Raw genomic sequence first — 25,154 nt, 5'->3', positions numbered from 1 at the left:
CCAACATGGCACAAGTATACATATGTAACAAACCTGCACGTTATGCACATGTACCCTAGAACTTAAAGTATAATAATAAAAAAAAAAACGCTCAATAAACTAAGTATTGATGAAACGTATCTCAAAATAATAAGAGCTACTTATGACAAACCCATAGCCAATATCATATTGAATGGGCAAAAGCTAGAAGCATTCCCTTTGAAAACTGACACAAGACAAGGATGCCCTCACTCACCACTCCTATTCAACATCGTATTGGAAGTTCTGGCCAGGGCAATCAGGTAAGAGAAAGAAAGAAAGGGTATTCAAATAGGAAGACAGGAAGTCAAATTGACTTTGTTTGCAGATGACTATATATTTAGAAAACCCCATCGTCTCAGCCCAAAATCTCCTCAAGCTGATAAGCAACTTCAGCAAAGTCTCACAATAAAAAATCAATGTGCAAAAATCATACGCATTCCTATACACCAATAATAGACAAAAAGAGAGTCAAATCATGAGTGAACTCCCATTCACAACTGATACAAAGAGAATAAAATACCTAGGAATTCAACTTACAAGGGATGTCAAGGACCTCTTCAAGGTGCACTACAAACCACTGCTCAAGGAAATAAGAGAGGAAACAAAAAAAATGGAAAAAAAAAATTCCATGCTCATGAATAGGAAGAATCAATATCGTGAAAATAGCCATACTACCCAAAGTAATTTACAGATTTAATGCTATTTGCATCAAGCTACCACTGACTTTCTTCATGGAATTTGAAAAAACTGCTTTAAAGTTCATATGGAACCAAAAAAGAGCCCATATAGCCAAGACAATCCTAAGCAAAGAGAACAAAGCTGGAGGCATCACACTACCTGACTTCAAATTATACCACAGGTCTACAGTAACCAAAACAGCATGGTACTGATACCAAAACAGATATATAGACCAATGAAACAGAACAGAGGCCTCAGAAATAACACCACTCATCTACAAGCATCTGATCTTTAACAAACCTGCCAAAAACCAGCAATGGGGAAAAGATTCCCCATTTAATAAATGGTACTGGGAAAACTGGCTTGCTATATGCAGAAAACTGAAACTGGACCCCTTCCTTAAACCTTATACAAAAATTAACTGAAGATGGATTAAAGACTTAAGCATAAGACTTAAAACCATGAAAACCCTAGGAGAAAACCTAGGCAATACCATTCATGATATAGGCATGGGCAAAAATTTCACGACTAAAACACCAAAAGCAATTGCAACAAAAGCCAAAATTGACAAATGGAATCTAATTAAACTAAAGAGCTTCTGCACAGCAAAAGAAACTATCATCAGAGTGAACAGGCAAAGTTCAGAATGGGATAAAATTTTTGCAATCTATCCATCTGACATGGGTTAATATCCCGAATCTACAAAGAACTTAAACAAATTTACAAGAAAAAAAAATTTCATCAAAAAGTGGGCAAAGAATATGAACAGACACTTCTGAAAAGAAGACATTATGCACCAACAAACATATGAAAAAAAGCTCATCATCACTGGTCACTACAGAAATGCAAATCAAAACCACAATGAGACACCATCTCATGCCAGTTAGAAGGCAATCATTAAAAAGTCAGGAAACAATGGATGCTGGAGAGGATGTGGAGAAATAGGAATGCTTTTACACTGTTGGTGGGACTGTAAATTAGTTCAATCATTGTGGAAGATGGTGTGGCGGTTCCTCAAGGATCTAGAACCAGAAATACCATTGACCCAGCCATCCCATTACTGGGTATATACCCAAAGGATTATAAATCATTCTACTATAAAGACACATGCACATGCATGTTTACTGCAGCACTGTTCACAATAGCAAAGACTTGGAACCAACTCAAATGCCCATCAATAATGGAGTGGATAAGAAACTGAGGCAGATACACACCATGGAATATCATGCAGCCATTAAAAAAAGATGAGTTCATGTCCTTTGCAGGTACATGGATGAAGCTGGAAACCATCATTCTCAGCAAACGAACACAGAAACAGAAAACCAAACACCACATGTTCTCACTCGTAAGTGGAAGCTGAACAATCAGAATACATGGACATAGGGAAGGGAACATCACACACCAGGGCCTGTTGGGCGCTGGGGGCTAGGGGAGGGATAGCATTAGGAGAAATACCTAATGTAGATGACAGGTTGATGGGTGCAGCAAACCACCATGGTATGTGTATACCTATGTAACAAACCTGTGACTTCTGCACATGTATCCCAGGACTTTGTGTGTGTGTGTGTGTGTGTCTGTGTGTGTGTAACAAAAAGGAATACAAGTTCGTCAAAACCTCTGGATACATATCTGCTGTTTAGGGACAAATACTGACTCTTCAGTACAATGGAGTCAACAGTTAAATGGGCTTCCAGTCACTCCATCTTAATGATGCTATACAGAATTAACCAGAGCTGGCTGGGCATGATGGCTCCCACCTGTAATCCCAGCACTTTGGGAGGCCGAGGTGGGCAGATCACGAGGTCAGGAGATCAAGACCATCTTGGCTAACATGGTGAAAGCCCGTCTCTGGTAAAAATACAAAAAAATTAGCTGGGCGTGGTGTCAGGCACCTGTAGTCCCAGCTACTTGAGAGGCTGAAACAGGAGAATGGTGTGAACCCAGGAGGCAGAGCTTGCAGTGAGCCGAGATTGCACCACTGCACTGCACTCCAGCCCGGGTGACAGAGCAAGGCTCTGTCTCAAAGAAAATAAAAAAATAAAATAATAATAAGAAGCAGAACTAACCAGACTGAGTTCACTTACGAACGACTGGGAACAAAAGAGGCTTCCACAGATTTTAAAGCACTTAGGATGGAATCAGATGGTACTGTTAGTGCATATCTATGTCTGTCTGTCTGTCTGTCTGTCTTCATTCTGTTTCTCTCTCTTCCCTGCTTCTTCCTTCTGATGTCTGCTGTAAAGTTAAGATAAAACCCTTGCAAGATGGCCGAATAGGAACAGCTCCAGTCTGCAGCTCCCAGCGTCATCAATGCAGAAGATGGGTGATTTCTGCATTTCCAACCAAGGTACCTGGTTCATCTCACTAGGCCTGGTGTGAAAGTGGGTACAGCCCACGGAGGGCAAGTGGAAGCAGAGTGGGGCATCGCCTCACCCAGGAAATGCAAGGGGTCGGGGGATTTCCCTTTTCTAGCCAAGGGAAGCCCTGACAGACTGTACTGGGAAAATGGGGATACTGCCACCGAAATACTGCACTTTTCCAATGGTCTTAGCAAATGGCACACCAGGAGATTATATCCCACGCCTGGCTCAGCGGGTCCCAAGCCCAGGGAGTCTTGCTCACTGCTAGTCTGAGATGGAACTGCGAGGCAGAAGACTGGCTGGGGGAGGGGCGTCTGCCATTGCTGAGGCTTGAGTAGGTAAACAAAGTGGCCAGAAGCTCGAACTGGGTGGAGCCCACCCCAGCTCAAGGAGGACCGCCTGCCTTTGTAGACTCCACCTCTGGGGGCAGGGCATAGCTGAACAAAAGGCAGCAGAAACTTCTGCAGACTTAAACGTCCCTGTCTGACAGCTCTGAAGAAATCAGTGGTTCTCCCAGCATGGTGTTTGAGCTCTAAGAATGGACAGACTGACTCCTCAAGTGGGTCCCTGACCACCGTTAGCCCAATTTGGACACACCTCCCAGTAGGGGTTGAATGACACCTCATACAGCCAGGTACCACTCTGAGATGAAGCTTCCAGAGGAAGGATCAGGCAGGAATATTTGCTGTTCTGCAATATTTGCTGGTCTGCAGCCTCCACTGGTGAAACCCAGGCAAACAGGGTCTGGAGTGAACCTCTAGCAAACTCCAACAGACCTGCAGCTGAGGGACCTGACTGTTACAAGGAAAGCTAACAAACAGAAAGGAATGGCATTAACATCAAGAAAAAGGACATCCACCCCAAAACCCCATCTGTAGGTCACCATGATCAAAGACCAAAGGTAGATAAAACTACAAAGATGGGGAGAAACCAGAGAAGAAAAACAGAAAAATTCTAAAAACCAGAGCGCCCTTTCTCCTCCAAAGGATCACAACTCCTCACCTTGCAATGGAATGAAGCAGGATGGAGAATTATTTTGATGAGCTGACAGAAGTAGGCTTCAGAAAGTTGGTAATAACAAACTTCTCTAAGCTAAAGCAGGATGTTTGAATCCATCGCAAGGAAGCGAAAATCTTGGAAAAAGATTAGACGAATAGCTAACTAGAATAAACAGTGTAGAGAAGACCTTAAATGACCCGATGGAGCTGAAAACCATGGCACAAGAATTACGTGATGCATACACAAGCTTCAGCAGTTGATTTTATCAAGTGGAAGAAAGGGTATCCGTGAATGAAGATCAAATTAAAGAAATGAAGCAAGAAGATCCGATTCTGTTAGAATGAATCCACTGCTAAGGACAAGCAAATGCTGAGAGATTTTGTCACCACCAGGCCTGCCTTACAACAGTTCCTGAAGGAAGCACTAAACATGAAAAGGAACCAGTACCAACCACTGCAAAAGCATGCCAAATGGTAAAGACCATTGATGTTAGGAAGAAACTGCGTGAACTAATGGACAAAATAATCAGGTAACATCATAATGACAGGATCAAATTCACACATAGCAATATTAACCTTACATGTAAATGGGGTAAATGCCCCAATTAAAAGACACAGACTGTCAAATTGGATAAAGAGTTAAGACCTATCAGTGTGCTGTATTCAGGAGACCCATCTCTGCAGAGACACACATAGGCTCAAAATAAAGAGATGGAGGAAGATCTACCGAACAAATGGAAAGCAAAAAAAAAAAAAAAAGCAGAGGTTGCAATCTTAGTCTCTGATAAAACAGACTTTAAACCAACAAAGGTCAAAAGAGACAAAGAAGGCCATTACATAGTGTTAAAGGGATCAACACAACAAGAAGAACTAACTATCCTAAATATATATGCACCCAAGAAAGGAGCACCCCCAGATTCATAAAGCAAGTCCTTAGAGACCTAAAAAGAGATTTAGACTCCCATACAATAATAATGGGAGACTTTAACACCCCACTGTCAACATTAGACAGATCAACAAGACAGAAGGTTAACAAGGATATCCAGGAGACTTGAACTCAGCTCTGCACCAAGCAGACCTAATAGACATCTATAGAACTCTCTACCCCAAATCAACAGAATATACATTCTTCTCAGCACCACATCGCACTTATTCCAAAATAGACCACATAGTTGGAAGTAAAGTACTCCTCAGCAAATGTAAAAGAACAGAAATCACAACAAACTGTCTCTCACACCACAGTGCAATCAAATTAGAACTCAGGATTAAGAAACTCACTCAAAACCGTACAACTACATGGAAACTGAACAACCTGCTCCTGAATGACTACTGGGTACATAACGAAATAAAGGCAGAAATAAAGATGTTCTTTGAAACCAATGAGAACAAAGACACAATGTACCAGAATCTCTGGGACACATTTAAAGCGGTATGTAGAGGGAAATTTATAGCACTAAATATCCACAAGAGAAAGCAGAAAAGATTTAAAATTGACACCCTAACATCACAATTAAAAGAACTAGAGAGGCAAAAGCAAACATATTCAAAAGCTAGCAGAAGGCAAGAAATAACTAAGATCAGAGCAGAACTGAAGGAGACAGAAGCACAAAAAAACCCTTTAAAAAATCAATGAATCCAGAAGTTGGTTTTTTGGAAAAGATCAACAAAATTGATAGACCACTAGCAAGACTAATAAAGAAGAGAGAAGAATCAAATAGATGCAATAAAAAATGATAACAGGGATATCACCACTGATCCTACAGAAATACAAACTACCATCAGATACTATAAACACCTCTATGCAAATAAACTAGAAAATCTAGAAGAAATGGACAAATTCCTGGACACATACACCCTCCCAAGACTAAACCAGGAAGAAGTGGAATCTCTGAATAGACCAATAGCAGGCTCTGAAACTGAGGCAATAATTAACAGTCGGCCAACCAAAAAAGGTCCAGGACCAGATGGATTCACAGCCGAATTCTATCAGAATTACAAAGAGGAGCTGGTACCATTCCTTTTGAAACTATTCCAATCACGACAAAAAGACGGAATCCTCCCTAACTCATTTTATGAGGCCAGCATCATCCTGATACCAAAACCTGGCAGAGACACAACAAAAAAATAGTATTTGAGACCAATATCCCTGATGAACATCAATGTGAAAATCCTCAATAATGGCAAACCGAATCCAGTAGCACATTAAAAAAGCTTATTCATCATTATTAAGTTGGCTTCATCCCTGGGATGCAAGACTGGTTCAACATACGCAAATCAATAAGCCTAATCCATCACATAAACAGAACCAAAGACAAAAACCAAATGATTATCTCAATAGATCCAGAAAAGGCCTTTGACAAAATTCAACAGCCCTTCATGCTAAAAACTCTCAATAAACTAGGTATTGATGGAATGTATCTCAAAATAATAACAGCTATTTATGACAAACCCACAGCTAGTATCATACTGAATGGGCAAAAACTGGAAGCATTCCCTTTGAAAACTGGCACAAGACAGGGATGCCCTCTCTCACCACTCCTATTCAACGTAGTGTTGGAAGTTCTGGCCAGGCCAATCAGGCAGGAGAAATAAATGATGGGTATTCATTAGGAAAACAGGAAGTCAAATTGTCCCTGTTTGCAGATGACATGACTGTACATTTAGAAAACCCCATCGTCTCAGCCCAAAATCTCAAGCTGATAAGCAACTTCAGCAAAGTCCCAGGATACATAAATCAATGTGCAAAACTCATAAGCATTCCTATAAACCAATAACAGACAGACAGAGAGCCAAATCATGAGTGAACTCCCATTCATAATTGCTTCAAAGACAATAAAATACCTAGGAATCCAACTTACAAGGGATGTGAAGGACCTCTTCAAGGAAGAGGAAACAACCACAGCTCAAGGAAATAAAAGAGGACACGAACAAATGGAAGAACATTCCATGCTCAAGGATAGGAAGAATCTATACCGTGAAAATGGCCATACTGCCCAAGGTAATTTATAGATTCAATGCCATCCCCATCAAGCTACCAATGACTTTCTTCAAAGAATTGGAAAAAACTACTTTAAAGTTCACATGGAACCTAAAAAGAGCCTGCATTGCCAAGACAATCCTAAGCCAAAAGAACAAAGCTGGAGGCATCATGCTACCTGACTTCAAACTTTACTACAAGGATACAGTAACCAAAACAACATGGTACTGGTACCAAAACAGAGATATAGACCAATGGAACAGAACAGAGGCCTCAGAAATAATACCACACATCTACAACTATCTGATCTTTGACAAACTTGACAAAAACAAGAAATGGGGAAAGGATTTCCTTATCAATAAACAGTGCTGGGAAAACTGGCTAGCCATATGTAGAAAGCTGAAATTGGATCCCTTCCTTATACCTTATACATGAATTAATTCAAGATAGACTGAAGACTTAAATGTTAGAACTAAAACCATAAAAACCCTAGAAGAAAACCTAGGCAATATCATTCAGGACGTAGGCACGGGCAAAGATTCCATGATGAAGATGCCAAAAGCAATTGCAACAAACAAAATTGACAAATGGGATCTAATTAAACTAAAGAGCTTCTGCACAGCAAAAGAAACTATCATCAGAGTGAACAGGCAAAGTTCAGAATGGGATAAAATTTTTGCAATCTATTCATCTGACAAAGGGCTAATATCCAGACTCTACAAAGAACTTAAACAAATTTACAAGAAAAAAATAAACAACCCCATCAAAAAGTGGGCAAAGGATACAAACAGACACTTTTCAAAAGAAGACATTTATGCAGCCAACAGACACATGAAAAAATGCTCATCATCACTGGTCATCAGAGATGTATAAATCAAAACCACAATGAGATACCATCTCACACCAGTTAGAATGGCAATCATTAAAAAGTCAGGAAACAACAGATGCTGGGGAGGATGTGGAGAAAAAGGAATGCTTTTACACTGTTGGTGGGACTGTAAACTAGTTCAACCACTGTGGAAGACAGTGTGGCGATTCCTCAAGGATCTAGAACTAGAAATACAATTTGACCCAGCGATCCCATTACTGGGTATATACCCAAAGGATTATAAAGCATGCTACTATAAAGACACATGCACACGTATGTTTATCGCGGCACTATTCACAATAGCAAAGACTTGGAACCAACCCAATGTTCATCAATGATAGACTAGATTAAGAAAATGTGGCACATATATACCATGGAATACTATGCAGCCATAAAAAAGGATGAGTTTATGTACTTTGTAGCGACATGGATGAAGCTGGAAACCATCATTCTGAGCAAACTATAGCAAGGATAGAAAACCAAACACCGCATGTTCTCACTCATAGGTGGGAACTGAACAATGAGAACCCCTGGACATGGGGCGGGGAACATCACACACCGGGTCCTGTCGTGGGGTGGGGGGATGGGGGAGGGATAGCAGTAGGAGAAATATCTAATGTAAATGATGAGTTAACGGGTGCAGCAAACCAACACGGCACGTGTATACATATGTAACAAACCTGCATGTTGTGCATATGTACCCTAGAACTTAAAGTATAACCAAAAAAAATCCTTCAAAAAATAAATAAAACCAAAAAAAAGAGATAAAACTCTTGTATTTTTCCAGTCTTGAATCTATCTTTATATTGATCAGCAAATACCTTGGGGAGCTTACTTGTACACATATGGCTCTACAACTGAAAAAACTATTTTGGTTTCCACTGTTTGTTCATGTTGAACTCTAAGATTAAATATTTTGCATTTCAAACTGTGATGCGCATATAGCTCAGCTTGCTCATGACTAGAGCAAACCAATACCAAAGACCATTTAGTAACAGAACACATTCCTTTTTATACACATTCTTTCCCTAAAATAAACTCTAGAAAGGAGAACTGTTGCTCTCTGATGACCATTACCCTAACTTTATTTAACCAGGTATTTTTCAGGAAATAAAAGGATAGAGACAGAGACTTTATATGGAAAGCTTTGCTCTATTTCCAAATACCGTCATACTTAAGATGTGAAGGCATTCTTCAGAGCGACATTTCAGATCCTGATCAAATTTCTAACATCTATGACCAAGTGCACAAACTTTTTAAAATGTGGGATTTGTATTTTTTCCTACATATAAATGTTTAATGAATTCAAAAGTAGTGTCTTGTATGAATCTGACCACATATTGGTCATTATACTATTCACTGAACTTTAAGACATTAAGCTCTGTCTGGTATATCATGAAGGAAATGTTCAAAAATTCTTTTCTTTTTTTTTTGGAATTTTTATTTTAGGTTCGGGTTACATGTGAAGTTTTGTTATATAGGTAAACTTGTGTCACAGGGGTTTGTTGTACAGATTATTTCATCACCCACATATTAAGCCTATTATCCAATAGTTGTTTTTTTTTTCAGCTCCTTTCCTTCCTCCCACCCTTTACCCTCTGAGAGGCCCCGGTGTGTGTTGTTACCCTCTTTGTATCCATGTGTTCTCACGATTAGTTCCCACTTATAAGTGAGAACATGGGGTATTTTTTTGTTCCTGCATTAGGTAGTTAAGGATAATGGCCTCCAGCTCCATCCATGTCCCTGCAAAGGAACATTCTTTTTTATGGACGCACAGTATTCCATGGTGTGTATATATCACATTTTCTTTATTCAGTCTACCACTGATTGGCATTTAGGTTGATTGCATTCTTTGCTATTGTGCTATTGTGAGTAGTAGTGCAATGAATGTACATGTGCATGTGTCTTTATGACAGAATGATTTATATTCCTTCAGGTATATTCCCAGTAATGGCACTGCTAGGCTGAATGACAGTTCTGTCTTTAGCTCTTTGAGGAATCACCAGCTTCCACAATGGTTGAGCTAATTTACACTTTCACCAACAGTGTATAAGTGTTCCCTTTTCTTTGCAATCTCACCAGCATCTGTTATTTTTCGACTTTGTATTAATAACAGCCATTCTGGCTGGTATGAGATGGTATCTCATTGTGGTTTTGATTTGCATTTCTCTAATGATCAGTGATTTTGAGCTTTTATTCATATGCTTGTTGGCTGCATGTATGCCTTCTTTTGAAAAGTGTCTGTTCATGTCCTTTGCCCACTTTTTAATGCTTTTATTTTTTTCTTGTAAATAGATGCTGGATATTAGACCTTTGTCAGATGCATAGTTTGTGAATATTTTCTCCCATTCTGTAGGTTGTCTGTTTACTCTGTTGATAGTTTATTTTTGCCGTGCAGAAGCTCTTAATTTTAATTAGATCCCTTTTGCTAATTTTTGCTTTTGTTGTGATTGCTGTTAGCATCTTTGTCATGAAATCTTTGCCATTCCTATGTCCATGATGGTATTGCTAGGTTGTCTTCCAGGGTTTTGATCGTTTTGGGTTTTACATTTAAGTCTTTAATCCATCTTGAATTGATTTTTGTATATGGTGTAAGGGAGGGTTGCAGCTTCAATCTTCTGCTTATGGCTAGCCAGTTATCCCAGCACCATTTATTAAATAGGGAGTCTTTTCCCCAATGCTTGTTTTTCGTCACCCTTGTTGAAGATCAGATGGTCATAGGTGTGTGGCCTTACTTCTAGGCTCTTTATTCTGTTCCATTGGTCTATGTGCCTGTTTTTATACTATAAAAAGGAATGAATTATCTCAGAAACCTACTATTCAAATACAGGCTAGATGACCTCTTGATAGGAATTCAGGGAATTCAAACATCAGATGGGTTGGTCTAGACAAGTGATGCTGAAAGCTGATTAAATAAGAATCACCTGGGGAAGCTTTTAAACTCCTGCTCCTTTTCATGTCATAGTTCAGAAGTTATTAATTCTCAAGCTATTTCTTTGAACTCTTAATTGAACTTTTAACTGTAACATCGACCTATTACTTCTACTCCCCACTACACAAAATATACCTGCTTATCTACAATATAAATATTCTGTTCATAGATTTAATGACAGTACAATTTTGCCTTGTGATAGTATGAATTTTCACTAATTTGACTGTACTACTACTGTCTATATTAGCTTACAAACTCATAGAGGGCAAAAACTATGTCCCTTCCCTTGTATTTCATATATGTTCAGCCAAATACAAGAGCCCTAAAGAGTTTACTTCTTCTTAAATTTAGATTGAGAGTTAGGTGTGGTGGTGCATCCCTGTAATCCCAGTTACTTGGGAGGCTAAGGTGGGAGAATCCCTTGAACCAAGGAGTTTGAGACCAGCCTGTGCAATATAGAGAGACTCCATCTCAAAGGAAGAAAGGAAAGAAAGAAAGAATGGAAAGAAAGGAGGAAAAGAAAAGAAAGACAGAAAGCATTTAGTAAATGGCATTATATTTAATTTTATAAATTTGATTCCCAATCTAACTAGAGCTAAAGTTGCAAACTGAATCACCAGGAATGCCTTAAAAGATAAAACCCTGGAATGCAGTTTCCAGTAGTTGGTTACAATTTGTGTAACAACAAAACCAATTTATTTCAGAAAGAATTTTTTTAACTTGATGAATAAAACAATAACTCTTTCCACATCATGCAACTCTTGCCAAGTATCTATTAATTATAACTCTGTCCAATATTTGCATGGAAAGATGGTGTGCTTGAAAAGAGTCCAAAATTGATTGCCTCCTTTAATGTTCTGTTCTGGAAATTGAAAACATAAATGAAAACTTAATATTCCTTAACATTAGGAAAAGTAATGTCCTAATTCCTTTACCTTTAAGGTGCAAGGTTATTTTTAGAGCTACAATTTGAAGTCATTATAAATTGTAAAGTTTTAGGGGAAACACAGCACTAAAATCCAAAATAGCCAAATGTTTTTCTTTGAGTTTTCAATGTTTTCCAAAAGACTGGCATTAGATGCCTTTAAATAATTACTCTTGCAAATTTGAAAATAAGAAGTGAAAAAATAGCTATTTTTTTAAAAAATGAAAGATTTTATTTAGTTTCCCTAAATGAAATTACTTCATGTTCCTTTTGCTTTGAAAAAGCAAATGCCAAACAATCAAGGAAACTATTTAAAGAAATGGTGTATGGGTCATTTATTTATTTAACTTGACAACAGTAAGTTTCTGATCCTCTAATCCCCAATAGGTTTCCTCATTACAGAAACCATTGTCCAAATTGGCAGTCAAAGAGTGTTACCATAAAAGAGATAAGTGATTAAGTAAACTGCTGATGGAAGGAAAAATACCAGGGTAGGCAAGTTTAATTTTTTCTCAAGAATTTTTAATGAGTGAATGGAAGTTTAGTCACTGTGACAACAGGCCTGACACCTTTCACAAACAATAAATGCCTTTCACTTTAAACAATGACTGAAATATCACAATGTCTTAATTTAAAACTCCTATCTCATCTCATTTAAATGAATGAGAGACAGAAAGACCTCTGGCTTTCTATCTGCAGCATCCAGATAGGAAAGGTCCTAGACAGGAAAAAAGGACATCACCTCATTATCAATTGTCTGATTTCACTTTCTGTTTCCATAACAGAATGTCGGAGACTGGGTAATTTATAAGGAAAATAAGTTTATTTGGCTCATTGTTCTGTAGGCTGGGAAGTCCAAAGGCATGGCAGCAACTTCTGGGGAGAGCCTTCCCACTACATCATGACATTGTGTAGAAAAGAAGAAGGGTGGCCAGGAGCGGTGGCTCACGCCTGTAATCCCAGCACTTTGGGAGGCCCAGGCACTTTGGGAGGCCCAGGCCGGTGGACCACGAGGTCAGGAGATCAAGACCATCCTGGCCAATGTGGTAAAACCCTGTATCTACTAAAAATACAAAAAAAATTAGCCAGGCGTGGCGGCATGCACCTGTAGTCCCAGCTACTCGGGAGGCTGAGGTAGGAGAATTGCTTGAACCCGGGAGGTGGAGACTGCAGTGAACCAAGATTGTGCCACTGCACTCCAGCCTGGCGACAGAGCAAGACTCTGTCTCAAAAAAAAAAAAAAAAAAAGGGAAGAAGAAGGGCAAGTAAATCGTGCCTCCAATAAGAACTAATTAACGCCCTTGAGAATTAACTCATTCCTGGGATAAGGGCATTCGTTTATTCGTGAAGATAGAGCCCTGATGACCCAATCACTTCTTAAAGTCCACACCTCTTAATAATGTTACATTAGCAAGTAAGTTTCTAACACATGAACTTTTGTGGGACACAGTCAAACCACAGCAACAATATAACACCAAACTGTTACTGCAACTTTTCTTGAGCCCATCAATATTCAGCATATTAACTAGCTCACTACTGTCATACACAGTGGCTTCTCTCTCTCTAGGAGATAAGAAATCAAAATAGGACTCACACTAGGACTGTCTAGCTGTGTCCTGTACCACTTCTGCTGTTCCCTGGAAGAAAACAGAAGGAACAAAGAAGGGATCATGACAGCTTCCCACTCAGTTGCTCAGTCTTTGTTCGTTCCATTATAAGAACAATTTCCAAAAGTTTCATTCCTATATCAGTCTTTACTTAATAACGTGAAGGGGAACCTTTTTCTAACTATCCTATCAAAATAAACTCTTCCATCTATTACTTCCCATTACACAAAATATACTTGTATCACTGCTCATCTACAACATAAATATTCTGTTTGTAGGTTTATGACAGTATAATTTTGCCTTGTGATAGTATTAATTTTCACTAATTTAACTGTACTACTGGTGTCTAAATTAGCTTACAGTCTTTTAGAGGGCAGAGATTCTGTCCGCTTTCTTTGTATTTCATCTATGTCAAGCTGTTAATTCACAATTATAGCCATGAAGAAGCAATGTTGTGTTAATTATTCCACTTGCGGCAGTCTCCCTCCGCATTCCTTAAACTCTGCCCAAATGCCCTCTGCCCTGATCAGTCCCCCAGGAGCTGACCTCTGTGGACTGTATCACCCAAGTTTCCTTGCCTTCTGGCTCTCAATGAGGATCCACTATGAGGAGGGACAAACAGGAGATGAGACTGTGGGAGGAGAAAGAATTTGAAGTTTTATTACCTACCTCACCCAACACTCCTTCCTGCCTTGTAGCAGTTCTGGGAAGAACCATAGCTTCCTCTATCAGGCAACCCCTTTTCCATGGCTCCAGCAGGCTCCAAGTTCCACTAACACAGTTCACTCCCTTGCCCCTTCCAGTGGAAGGGCAATAACAAGTTGTACTGTCACTAGTCCCTGGGTACGTCACCATCTCTGGTTGGTTTCCTTAATGCTGCTCACTCCTATGTAACTAGTCGCTTCATTAAACTTTCTTTTATTAATTCATTTTAAGGTGTGTCATCTGTTTCCTGCTAGGACTCTAATACAGCACTTTAATATAAATAAATTACTAAAACTCTCCAATCCTTAAAAAGAGAAAACATGCTTCACATATTTCATATGAAGCATAAAGTCTTTACTTAATTCCAAGAGTTGAAGTCAAATGGAGACAGTCTTCAGATATCATACACAGCACTTCAGTTGAAACAAAGAAGGAAAAATATTTAACACAAATAAGTTTTTTTTTAATTTAAAGTTTCTTCTTACATGGTCACACCTCATTTTATTGCACTTCACTTTACTGCACTTCACAGATACTGCATTTTTTACAAATTGAAGGTTTGTAGCAAACCTGTGTCAAGCAAGTCTACCCGTGCCATTTTTCCAACAGCATACATAGTCACATTTTGTGGCTGTGTGTCACATTTTGGTAATTCTTGCAATATTTCAGACTTTTTCATTAAGTTTATATCTGTTATGGTGATCTGTGATCAGTGATCTTTCATGTTACTATTATAACTGTTGTGGGGTGCCACAAACCACACCCATATAATAAGACGACAATCCTAATCGATATTATGTTGTATGTATTCTCACTGTACCAAATAACATTTGTGATTCACGGGCAGGGGTCAAAATATCAAGATGAACAGGAGTCTGGAAGAAGTTTATTCCAGCCCTCACAGATGACTTTTGGGGGTTCAAGACTTCAGTGGAGGAAATAACTGCAGATGTGGTGGAAACAGCGAGAGAATTATTAGAATTAGAAGTGGGATCTGAAGATGTGATTGAATTGCTGAAATCTCACTATCAAACTTGAACAGATAAGGAATTGCTCCTTATGAATTAGCAAATAAAGTGGTTTACTGAGATGGAATCTACTTTTGGTGATGATGCTGTGAACACTGTTGAAATGACAACAAAGTATTTAGAATATTACGCACACTTAGTTGATAAAGCAGAAACATGGCTTGAGAAGACTGACTCCAATTTTGAAAGATATTCTACTCTTGGTTAAATGCTATCAAACAGCATCACACGCTATCTTTCCTGAAAGGGAGTCAGTTGATGCAGCAAACTTCTTTGTTGTCTTATTTTAAGAAAATGCCACAGCCACTCCAACCATCAGCAACTGCCACCCTGATCAGTCAGTAGCCACAATCATGAAGGCAAGACACTTTGCCAGCAAAAAAAGTATGACCTGCTGAAGGCTTGGATGACCATTAGCATTTTTAGCAATAAAATATTTAAGGAATGTATATTTTTAAAGACATAATGTTGTGTACACTTCATAGACTACTGTATAGTGTAAACAAAAGTTTTGTATGTACTAAGAAACCAAAAAGTTCATGAGACTTACTTGATTACGATATTTGCTTTATTGAGGTGGTCTGGAACCAAACCTGTGATACTCCCAAGGTGTACCTGTAATGAGGTTGTTATCCATTCTATGTAACAAGATGGAGCATATACAAAGAGTTGCTAATTAGAAATTCTTTATCTTATTTCTTGCAGTGATGTTTAGTAAGGTACTAAACACCTTTCTGATTCTCTATCCTTACTTGTGGAGAACTTAACTCCACAGACTTGTAAGGATCAAATAAGATAATGAATGTAAAGATTCCATCTAAATGTGTAGTATTTTCTAGAAACTACATGTACACTATAAAAAAAGGTGTTTTTTTTTTTTGTGGGGCAGTTGTATCTTATATCTAGCTAATATCAAGATTCAAGATTCTCTTTCAAAATACTACACTTTCTGTGTGGACAGGTCTGCCTCTACGCATTTTCCAAAAGAATGTCTCTTTCCAAGTATAAAACATCTGATTTTATTCTCAACATAGCTTACAGAAATGCAAAATTGATAGAAAGGCTCTTTCTAATTCACGACATTTCACTACTAACCGCCCTGTCCACAAAAAAACTTTTTGATAGTGTTCCTGTAGTTTCTAGAAAATAGTACACATTTAGATGGAGGCTTTACATTCATTATCTTATTTGATCCTTACAAGTCTGTGGAGTTAAGCAAGTTTTCCACAGGTTAAGGACAGAGGATCAGAAAGGTATTTAGCACCGTACTAAACATCACTTCAAGTAAATAAGATAATTTTTTTTTTTTGTCAGAAAGGTATTTAGCACCTTACTAAACATCACTTCAAGTAAATAAGATAATTTCTTTCTTTCCTTTTTTTTTTTTTTTTGAGACGGAGTCTTGCTTTGTCGCCCAGGCTGGATTGCAGTGGCAGGATCTCCGCTCACTACAAGCTCTGCCTCCCGGGTTGACGCCATTCTCCTGCTTCAGCCTCCCAAGTAGCTGGGACTACAGGCGCCTGCCACCAGCCCCGGCTAATTTTTTGTATGTTTAACAGAGACGGGGTTTCACCGTGTTAGCCAGGATGGTCTCGTTCTCCGGATCTCGTGATCTGCCTGCCTGGGCCTCCCAAAGTGCTGGGATTACAGGTGTGAGCCACCATGCCCCATGTAAATAAGGTAATTTCTAACTACTGTATTACAGTGGAACAACACTAGGAACAACACTAGTTATTCTCATTAGTAATTTAATATAGAGCCTGCAAGTAATCAAATAGCAAATGCCTACCTGCACACTACTATCCCACACACTAAAACAAAGGGAATACTAAAAGGCATCAACAGATCACATGGATATTATATACGGTACAGCAAAAAAATAAAATAAATAAATAAATAAATAAATAAATAAATAAATACCTAAAACGAAAGTAGTTTTCTCTCAGAGGGGAAATAAAATAAAATGTATATTTCCTTGAAAAATGCTTCCTTTAACATATACACAGAAAAAAACATTTGGGTGAGAAGCAATCAGGGTGAGGGGCTCATAGGATGAATCAGCAGGATGGTAAGAAAGATAAGGGGGCACAAAACTTTCTACATAAACAGTAATAGCTAGTCGGAGTAGCTTTGTCATTTACTCAGTTAATATTAACTGTATAAGCTATAGGCCAAAGTACTTTAAGAGATACTATGATAAATAGGAAAAATTTTTTGCATTCAAGCAGCTTCCAGCCTAGTTGGAAAGATAACACAGTCACAGATAAAACACTCATTCATTGATTCAACATTTCCTGAGTAGTTGCAGAAAGGCACTGAGTTTGGCACCCTGAGAAATGCAAAGATGAATGAAAAACAGCCTAGCCCTCCAGGAAGTTAACCGTCTGCTAGAGAAGATAACATAGGTATGCAGGTTTTGAATGAAGAACATCAGAAGTGCTATAGGAATGATCCAAACATTATGCTATGTGATTTCCAAATGAGGGGGAAGTGATTCCTAAGTGGGGATTTGGGGAAGATGGCAGGGAGTAGACATTTGAGCTAGATAGCTTTTAAAGATTACACAGGATTTGAGTACTCACTGACGGGGAGGAAAGGCATTCTAAGTGAGAATCAACTGCGTTGTAAAGACAGACTCTGGAAAGTAAAGGGAAGGTGGGAGTAGTGAGTACAAAGGGTTTCTTTTTAGAGGGATCCAAATTATACGAAGGTGTTTACTGGGAAGGAGAGAGAGGTCAAATTACAGGGATACTCAAATGGGAATCTAAAGAGCTTATGTTGTTTATAGGATATGAGACATAAGAAAAGGTAGAAGAACACAGAGTATCTTACAAGAGTTCTAAAGTCAATGATAAGGAAAGAAAAACTGGGTTTATAATTAGAGAACATATAATTTAGTTAAGTCTGAAAGAGCAGACATGATTCTGACAGGCTGTTACAGGTTATGTAAATTTATGAAAGTCACGATTCAGCCAGCCCAGCAATTTCTTGGTTGCTGCCATTCCCTCGAAATCTTGGGAACTGCATCATTTTTGGTAGCTTTTTAGATATGCTATCTGTGAAAGGACACTGGCCTGAATAAACCCAAACCTCAGGAACTAAGGCTTTAACATACACACTTTAACACACACATAGACACAATCACATGCTCCCCAAATTCCCTTCAACATCCTTTTTGGTAGAACATTTTTGTTGTTTGCTACTTTTTTTTTTTGTTTATCTGCATTTCCTTGCTGCTATTTTTTATAATTATAAAAGTAATACAAATTAATACAACTTCAATGTAGGAAATCTAGTCTTTCATTGTTATCCATTTTAATACTGACTTAATAACCACAATATGAATGTACTAACACTCACTGCTACAATTCTATACAGAGAGCCAGGGTGTCTGAAAATGGGCCATATGTTCAAGACTGGTATATGAATGAGCACAAAGATAATACTGGTCTCTTCAAGAATCACTTGGGGCTATACTCCTAAAAGAAGAAAACTGCTTCTAGACTACCTCCAGAATTCTCCTAGAATGTGTGAGTTAAAGAGGACCAAAGTAGTCTCTCAGGACTCAAAAAAATTACTGAATATAGTAAGCACCAATCCAGACCACGAGTTGGATATTCAGCCCCTCGGGGTCCACAAATTTAGGCATATTCACAGATAAATTTATTTTTTATCAGGGATTACCTAGATTAGAATAATTTCAACCTAAGTTAATTTTAATGGACTAGGGCTAAACTCAGAAAAATCTATGAGTCAAACATTGTTGGGTTTTACATTAGGCCAGTCTGATATAGAGGTCAACAGCATAAGCTTTAAACTCTGTCAAAATGAATATAAAACTTAGCTATGATTTACTGTAATTGTGTTTTCTTATGAAACCCACTAAACCCTTCTGAGATTTAAGAAAACAGAAATCATATAACACCTTAAGAATTAAATTTGAAAATTAATGTATGGAAGACTGTCATCCACTGGCAGTTTATTATTAACAGGCAATCACCATGATACCATTTCATACAGAAATCTACTGCCCATAAAGAATTAGTGCTTTTCACTGATTAAATTATTAAAGAACAAGCAAAGAAAGCAAGATATGGAGCAATCCTGAATGTTCTACAATGTATCATATTTATTCTTCAAGGTCCATCTCCATGAAGTGTTTTGTATTCCCCTTAATCTCACAGTCTCTTCCTTTGAAACCCATAGCCTGGGTTCAGATCTCTCATAAGCACTTTTCATAAGTCATACATGTTCTTTTCTTACCAGCCACTCTCTCCTGCTCCTCACCTTGCTCTACCTCTTAGAGCTAGGGCTTTTAACCTGAGGAGTGTAAACTTCCTAAATTTATATATAAAATTAGCGTTTCTGTATACCATATATAAATATATTTTCCTGGAGAAAATCCATAGTTTTCATCAAATTCTCATAAAAACTCTGAAAGTTAAAAAAGGTAAGGAACTCTGGTCTAGGGAATAGACTGATTTACTCATCCTTTTCTCCTCTACAGTGCTACACATTTACCTTGCATATGAATCAAAATTTATTGATATAATGGTTTAATAATAAATCATAAAATAAATTTTAGGTTTTAAATCTTTTTTTATTTTTATTTGTTTTTGAAACAGGGTCTTACTCTATCACCCAGTTTGGAGTGCAATGGCTTGAATACAGCTCACTGTAGCCTCGACCTTCAAGGCTCAAGTGATCTTCCTGCCTTAGCCTCCTAAGTAGCTGGGACCACCAGTGCACACCACCACTCCCAGATGACTTTTTTTCTTTAATTCTTTTGTACAGATGGGGTCTCGTTATATGGCCCAGGCTGGTCTTGAACTCCTGGGTTCAAGTGATCCTCCTGCCTCGGCCTCCTAAAGTTCTGGGATTATAGGTATGAGCTGCCACACCTGGCATTAATGCAGTCTTTCAAAATATATTTTCTTGCTTGGTCTTCCTTTAATGTAAAAAACACATTAAGAATAGTGGTTATCAGAGGCTAGGGAGAATGGAGGATCTACAGAGAGTTACTGTTGTTTTTTTTTTTTTTTTGGGACAGAATCTTGCTCTCCTGCCCAGGCTGGAGTGCAGTGGTGTGATCTTGGCTCACTGCAAGCTCCACCTCCCGGGTTCACGCCATTCTCTTGTCTCAGACTCCCGAGTAGCTGGGACTACAGGTGCCCACCACCACACCCAGCTAATTTTTTTGCATTTTTAGTAGAGACCGGGTTTCACTGTGTTAGCCAGGATGGTCTCGATCTCCTGACCTCGTGATCCACCTGCCTCGGCCTCCCAAAGTGCTGGGATTACAGGCGTGAGCCACAGCACCCGACCAGAGAGTTACCATTTAATGGCTCCAAAGTTTCAGTTTGAGAAGATGAAGGCTCTGGCGATGGCAGTGGTGATGGCTGCACAACAATGTCAATATATTAATAGTACTACTTAACTGTTGTGCACACTTCACCACCACAACAAAAAAAGACTATCTTACTCTCATGTAATATTAACTGCCTATTACATGGTAGACTCTTCATCAGAGGAAAGGAAAAAAGAAATACACTGGTTAAATTTTAGGATATAAGAAAGAATGGGGAAGAAAATCTCAGCCTCTATCTATATACAATGCTGGTGTTGGAGTATAAATACAAACTAAAATAGGGTAATTTAATCATAAATCTTGTCCAAAGGAGCTTAAAGAAAAGTATAATGGAGAAAAAGACTGCTTAGGCAACATCCGTTTATCTGTGTGAGGTAACTTAAACTTTTCCAAGGTGCCAAGTCACTACTCAAGGCATAAATGATAATTTAGCCCAATTTTACTAATGTATTATCTATATGAATAATGTAAGCATTTTGTATGCTTGCAAAAGGCATTCCAAGGTATCAGAAGAACATTTTTTTTAATGAACATTTGGTAAATATTCTCAAAATTTGTAAATATAAAATCCTAAAACGATAAATACCTTAAAAAGAAAACAGCAAAAAAAGAAAGAAAAAACTGTATGAAAAAATGAATTATTTTCAGCCGGGCGCGGTGGCTCAAGCCTGTAATCCCAGCACTTTGGGAGGCCGAGACGGGCGGATCACGAGGTCAGGAGATCGAGACCATCCTGGCTAACACGGTGAAACCCCGTCTCTACTAAAAAATACAAAAAACTAGCCGGGCGACGTGGTGGGCGCCTGTAGTCCCAGCTACTCGGGAGGCTGAGGCAGGAGAATGGCGTAAACCCGGGAGGCGGAGCTTGCAGTGAGCTGAGATCCGGCCACCACACTCCAGCCTGGGCGGCAGAGCGAGACTCCGTCTCAAAAAAAAAAAAAAAAAAAGAAAAAATGAATTATTTTCATATATCATTTTACTCCCATCTCATACTTTACAGCCTGCCTTACCAAAGAAAAAGTCTCAGACTCCATTAAGATTATAAATATGTTAAAACAGCAAAAGTATCTCCATTAATAAGGTTATACCTGATATTTCCAAATAACATATATATTTTGTCAAAAACTTAGATTCTAAACCTTTTAATCATTAAATGTCAAAGATATTGTTTGGCAATCAGCATATAACTAATTAGCAAAGACACTTTAAAATTCCATTATTTTCCCAGAAATCCTTTCATATATGAGAGATTTGCAACTATTTCTCTAGTGGAATCTAGGAAAATCTTTAGAAACAGATTCAATATAAAGGGTAACTACCATACTAATATTTAAATTCCATATCATAAAAAAGATATGCACTACCATATTGAAGTATTATGTATTTTATATAAGCTATGTTTATTGTTTTCTTGACTTTAATATTAATTAGCAGACTATAAGATTCTCCCACAGTTATATTTACCAAAAAGCCAATTTTCCTAATATTTATTCTTATTCAGTGTTCACTCAATAAATATTTACCGAGTGCCTGTCATGTGCCAGTGGTATAAGTGCTGCACAGCAGTGAACCAGTCATGTTCTGCCTAAAAAATACTTAAATGCTATTGCTTTCCCAGAACACAGATTTATACTACCACCTTTGTGAAGTGTTAGAGCAGACAGATAGCTAGACATGAGCAGGAAAGAGAGCGCCTGAGAAAAGGAGGACTAGAAAATCTCACATCCCAGAGACTACCCAAAACCTGCATGCTGGGTATGAGTAGACAGGAGCAGAAATACCTATGCAGAAAGGAACACCCTGAAATACCCCTTAAGATGCCCAGTAATTGCTCACTCTATAGTTAACCTGTCAGAATGTAGCTAGCTACATGCTGATAAGGAGGGAAAGAGGGCAAAGGGGAAATTCTTAAGAGATACACAGGCACAGTAAGTACAGATTTAACCACTATACGACCTTCCTGGGGTGGCGGTAAGGAGCAACAATGCCATTAAGTAGACTTCATATCCAACACTGGGCACACACATATGCATCAACTCAGAGTAAGAGAATCCCACAAAACTGTTGCAGGAACTAATCAGGGACAAGGTAGAGACTTAAAGCAGAAGTGGCAAACTAGCCAAAGACAAAGGCCGAGACTTGAGACAGACAGGAACTTAAAGAAAGAGTTCAACACAATAAAAACTGCAATGCTGAACTCTCAGGGCTGTTGGCTCATTTTCTTTCAAGCAGCTCACTCTGCCTCCTCTTTCAGAGCATACTGTCTCTGCTACTACTTAACCCTTGTTGTTCCTACTGCTGTTTTTCCAGCCTGCTCCTCTCTTGGCATGTACTTTCTTCAATAAATTCTCTGTTCTTTTTGCTAAAATTGTCTCTTGGACAAATTGTTTCTCCCAAGAACAACAAGAACCAGAGACTTTGCTCTTCCTAGTAACAAAAGTGTAATGGTTTCATAAATACACTTATTCTGGTAATGTTTTGAATAATTTATGCTTCTGATCTCTAATGAAAAATTTATAAGTGAATGAATATTTTTAAGATAAAATATTTGCCTGATGCGGAGTTTGTGTTTTGGTATAGCAATAACAACACATCAAAAAAAAGTACAAATTACTTTAAACTTTGAAGATTTACCTGTTATAGGAATATTCTGTGAGACTGATAGCTGCACATCTCCAGTTCCTGGTGGCATGTCAACAACTAAGTAGTCCAGTTGACCCCAATCTACCTAAAAAGATGACATAGATTATATCATTGTATAAAAATTCAATGTTGAATAGTGATGTAAACAAAATTAATGTGTTAATAATAAATCTAAAATCATAGCTATCACTTGAGCCATTGCTAGGTACAAGGCACTATGCTAAGTCCGAAGGATACATGGATGAATAAATGACAGGCCCTTCCACTAGGAGGCCTTCTTTGAATGGCAAGTTTAAATTTCCAGATGACTCATCCTCATACATACATGCTAATGTTGAACTTACTTCCCAGTAGGCTTCCATTTAGGACCATTCACTTATTTTTACCGGGTGTAGCCCACATTTTGCCTAAAGAAGGTATTAGTTTTTTGTCCTTTTTTTTTTTTAATTTTGCATTTCCCATGCTAATATAATTTTTTTAAGTTTATATTTCCTTCACAAAAATACAATAATGAAAACTAGAATTTAATAATAAAAAACTTAATATAACTTGAGTCCCAATATTATTAAGGTTTTATTTCTTTCTTTCAAGGCATTTATTTATACCCAGAATATTCACCTATATAACGAAGTCCTTAATGCTTAACCTTCATTTAGGTAGGTCTCAAGGGTACCTCAGGTTCTTTACTCCTCAGATATTTCTTCCCTTTAATGGAGTCCGTAGTCTCCATTAATGGCCCAAGGATCTTCTCAATTGTAAAGCAGAAATGTGGAATCACACTAACTCTTCCTTTTCCTTCACTATTCCTAATCAGTTATTCTGCCTTCTAAAAATCTCTCAAACACACCCACTTCTCTGTTTCTCCACTGCCAAGAACTCAAGTGAGGCCACCACCATCTATTATTAAAGCCTCCCAAACAACCTCTCTGGCTCCAGCACTGCCTATCTAGTCTATGCCTAACACTGGAAAATGGAAATTTGATAGTACTACATTTTGTTTAAAACTCTTCTCTTGCCTTTAGGATAATATCTAAGCTTAAGCTCTAGAACACTCTGCCTCTTTTTCTTCAGTTGCTAATTCTTCTTCATTCTTCAGATCTCAGCTTAAAATTCAGTTCTTTGGGGAAATCTCCACTAACTCCCATTAGATTAAAGTGTTTCTACTACATACTTCCCCTAATCATGTATTCATTCATTTCCCCAAGAAATGTTTACTGAATACCTACTATGTATTAGGTATTGAGCTAAGTATTGACAATTAAATGGTATCATGATTCCTGCCCTCAAAGAAGTTACAATATAGAGACAGAGATATCGGGTAGATAACTATCCTTATAAATACATAATCACCAGCTTTATAATATAAGAGGCACTGTGAAGACAGTAAAATGTGCACAGGAAAGAGTTTGCTAACTTTGAGAAATTGAAAGATCAATATGGCTAGAGAGCAGTGAGTGAAGAGAAGGGTATCATTCATTTACTGTTGTTTCATGATCTGTCTTCCTATAAAACTGTAACTGAGTTAGATCACCTTAGCACAGAATGTACTAACAGGAAACACTTAAGACGTTTTCTTTCAAGGAATGAATGGCTAAATGAACACATGCAAAGGCTTGATTTTTTTAAACCTAAATGGAAACTGTATATAATTTCATATTGTGCTCCTTAAAACTTAATAACATGTAATATGTCCTTTCCATAGAATCATGCTTTTACTTATTTATTTATTCATTTTTGTGATAGGGTCTCGCTCTATCACCCAGGCTGAAATGCAGTGGCATGCTCACAACTCATTACAGCTTCAACCTCCTGGGCTGGGGGGATCCTCCTGCCTCAGCCTCCCTAATAGCTGAGACTATAGACGTGTGCCACCATGCCTGGCCAATTTTTGTATTTTTTGTAGAGACAGGGTTTTGATGTTCCGGTCATTTGACCCAGAGACATGTCAGTCTGCCAGTGCTAGGAGTTTTTGTGCCAAAAATATAAAAGGAAAACTATTCTTCATCTTTTTGGGGTATGGTTTTGTCAACCTGAAGTAATCAAA

General features: G+C 38.2%; 1 protein-coding gene across 2 annotated transcripts in view; it reads right to left on the bottom strand.

Moving 5' to 3' along the window:
* NUBPL (nucleotide binding protein-like) overlaps positions 1-25,154 on the bottom strand; it is a 276,185-nt gene that overhangs the window by 53,749 nt on the left and 197,282 nt on the right. For both annotated transcript variants that reach the window (XM_011941866.1, XM_011941867.1), the window contains exon 7: positions 23,102-23,195. In XM_011941866.1, the coding sequence (XP_011797256.1) occupies positions 23,102-23,195 (94 nt within the window). The remainder of the gene's footprint in view (positions 1-23,101; positions 23,196-25,154) is intronic.

The sequence above is a fragment of the Colobus angolensis genome, unplaced genomic scaffold (genome assembly GCF_000951035.1).
Source record: "Colobus angolensis palliatus isolate OR3802 unplaced genomic scaffold, Cang.pa_1.0 Scaffold202, whole genome shotgun sequence".
NCBI classification, from domain to species: Eukaryota; Metazoa; Chordata; class Mammalia; order Primates; family Cercopithecidae; genus Colobus; species Colobus angolensis.
Note: the sequence above shows the minus strand (reverse complement) of the source record. Positions and strands in the feature narration are given on the sequence as shown.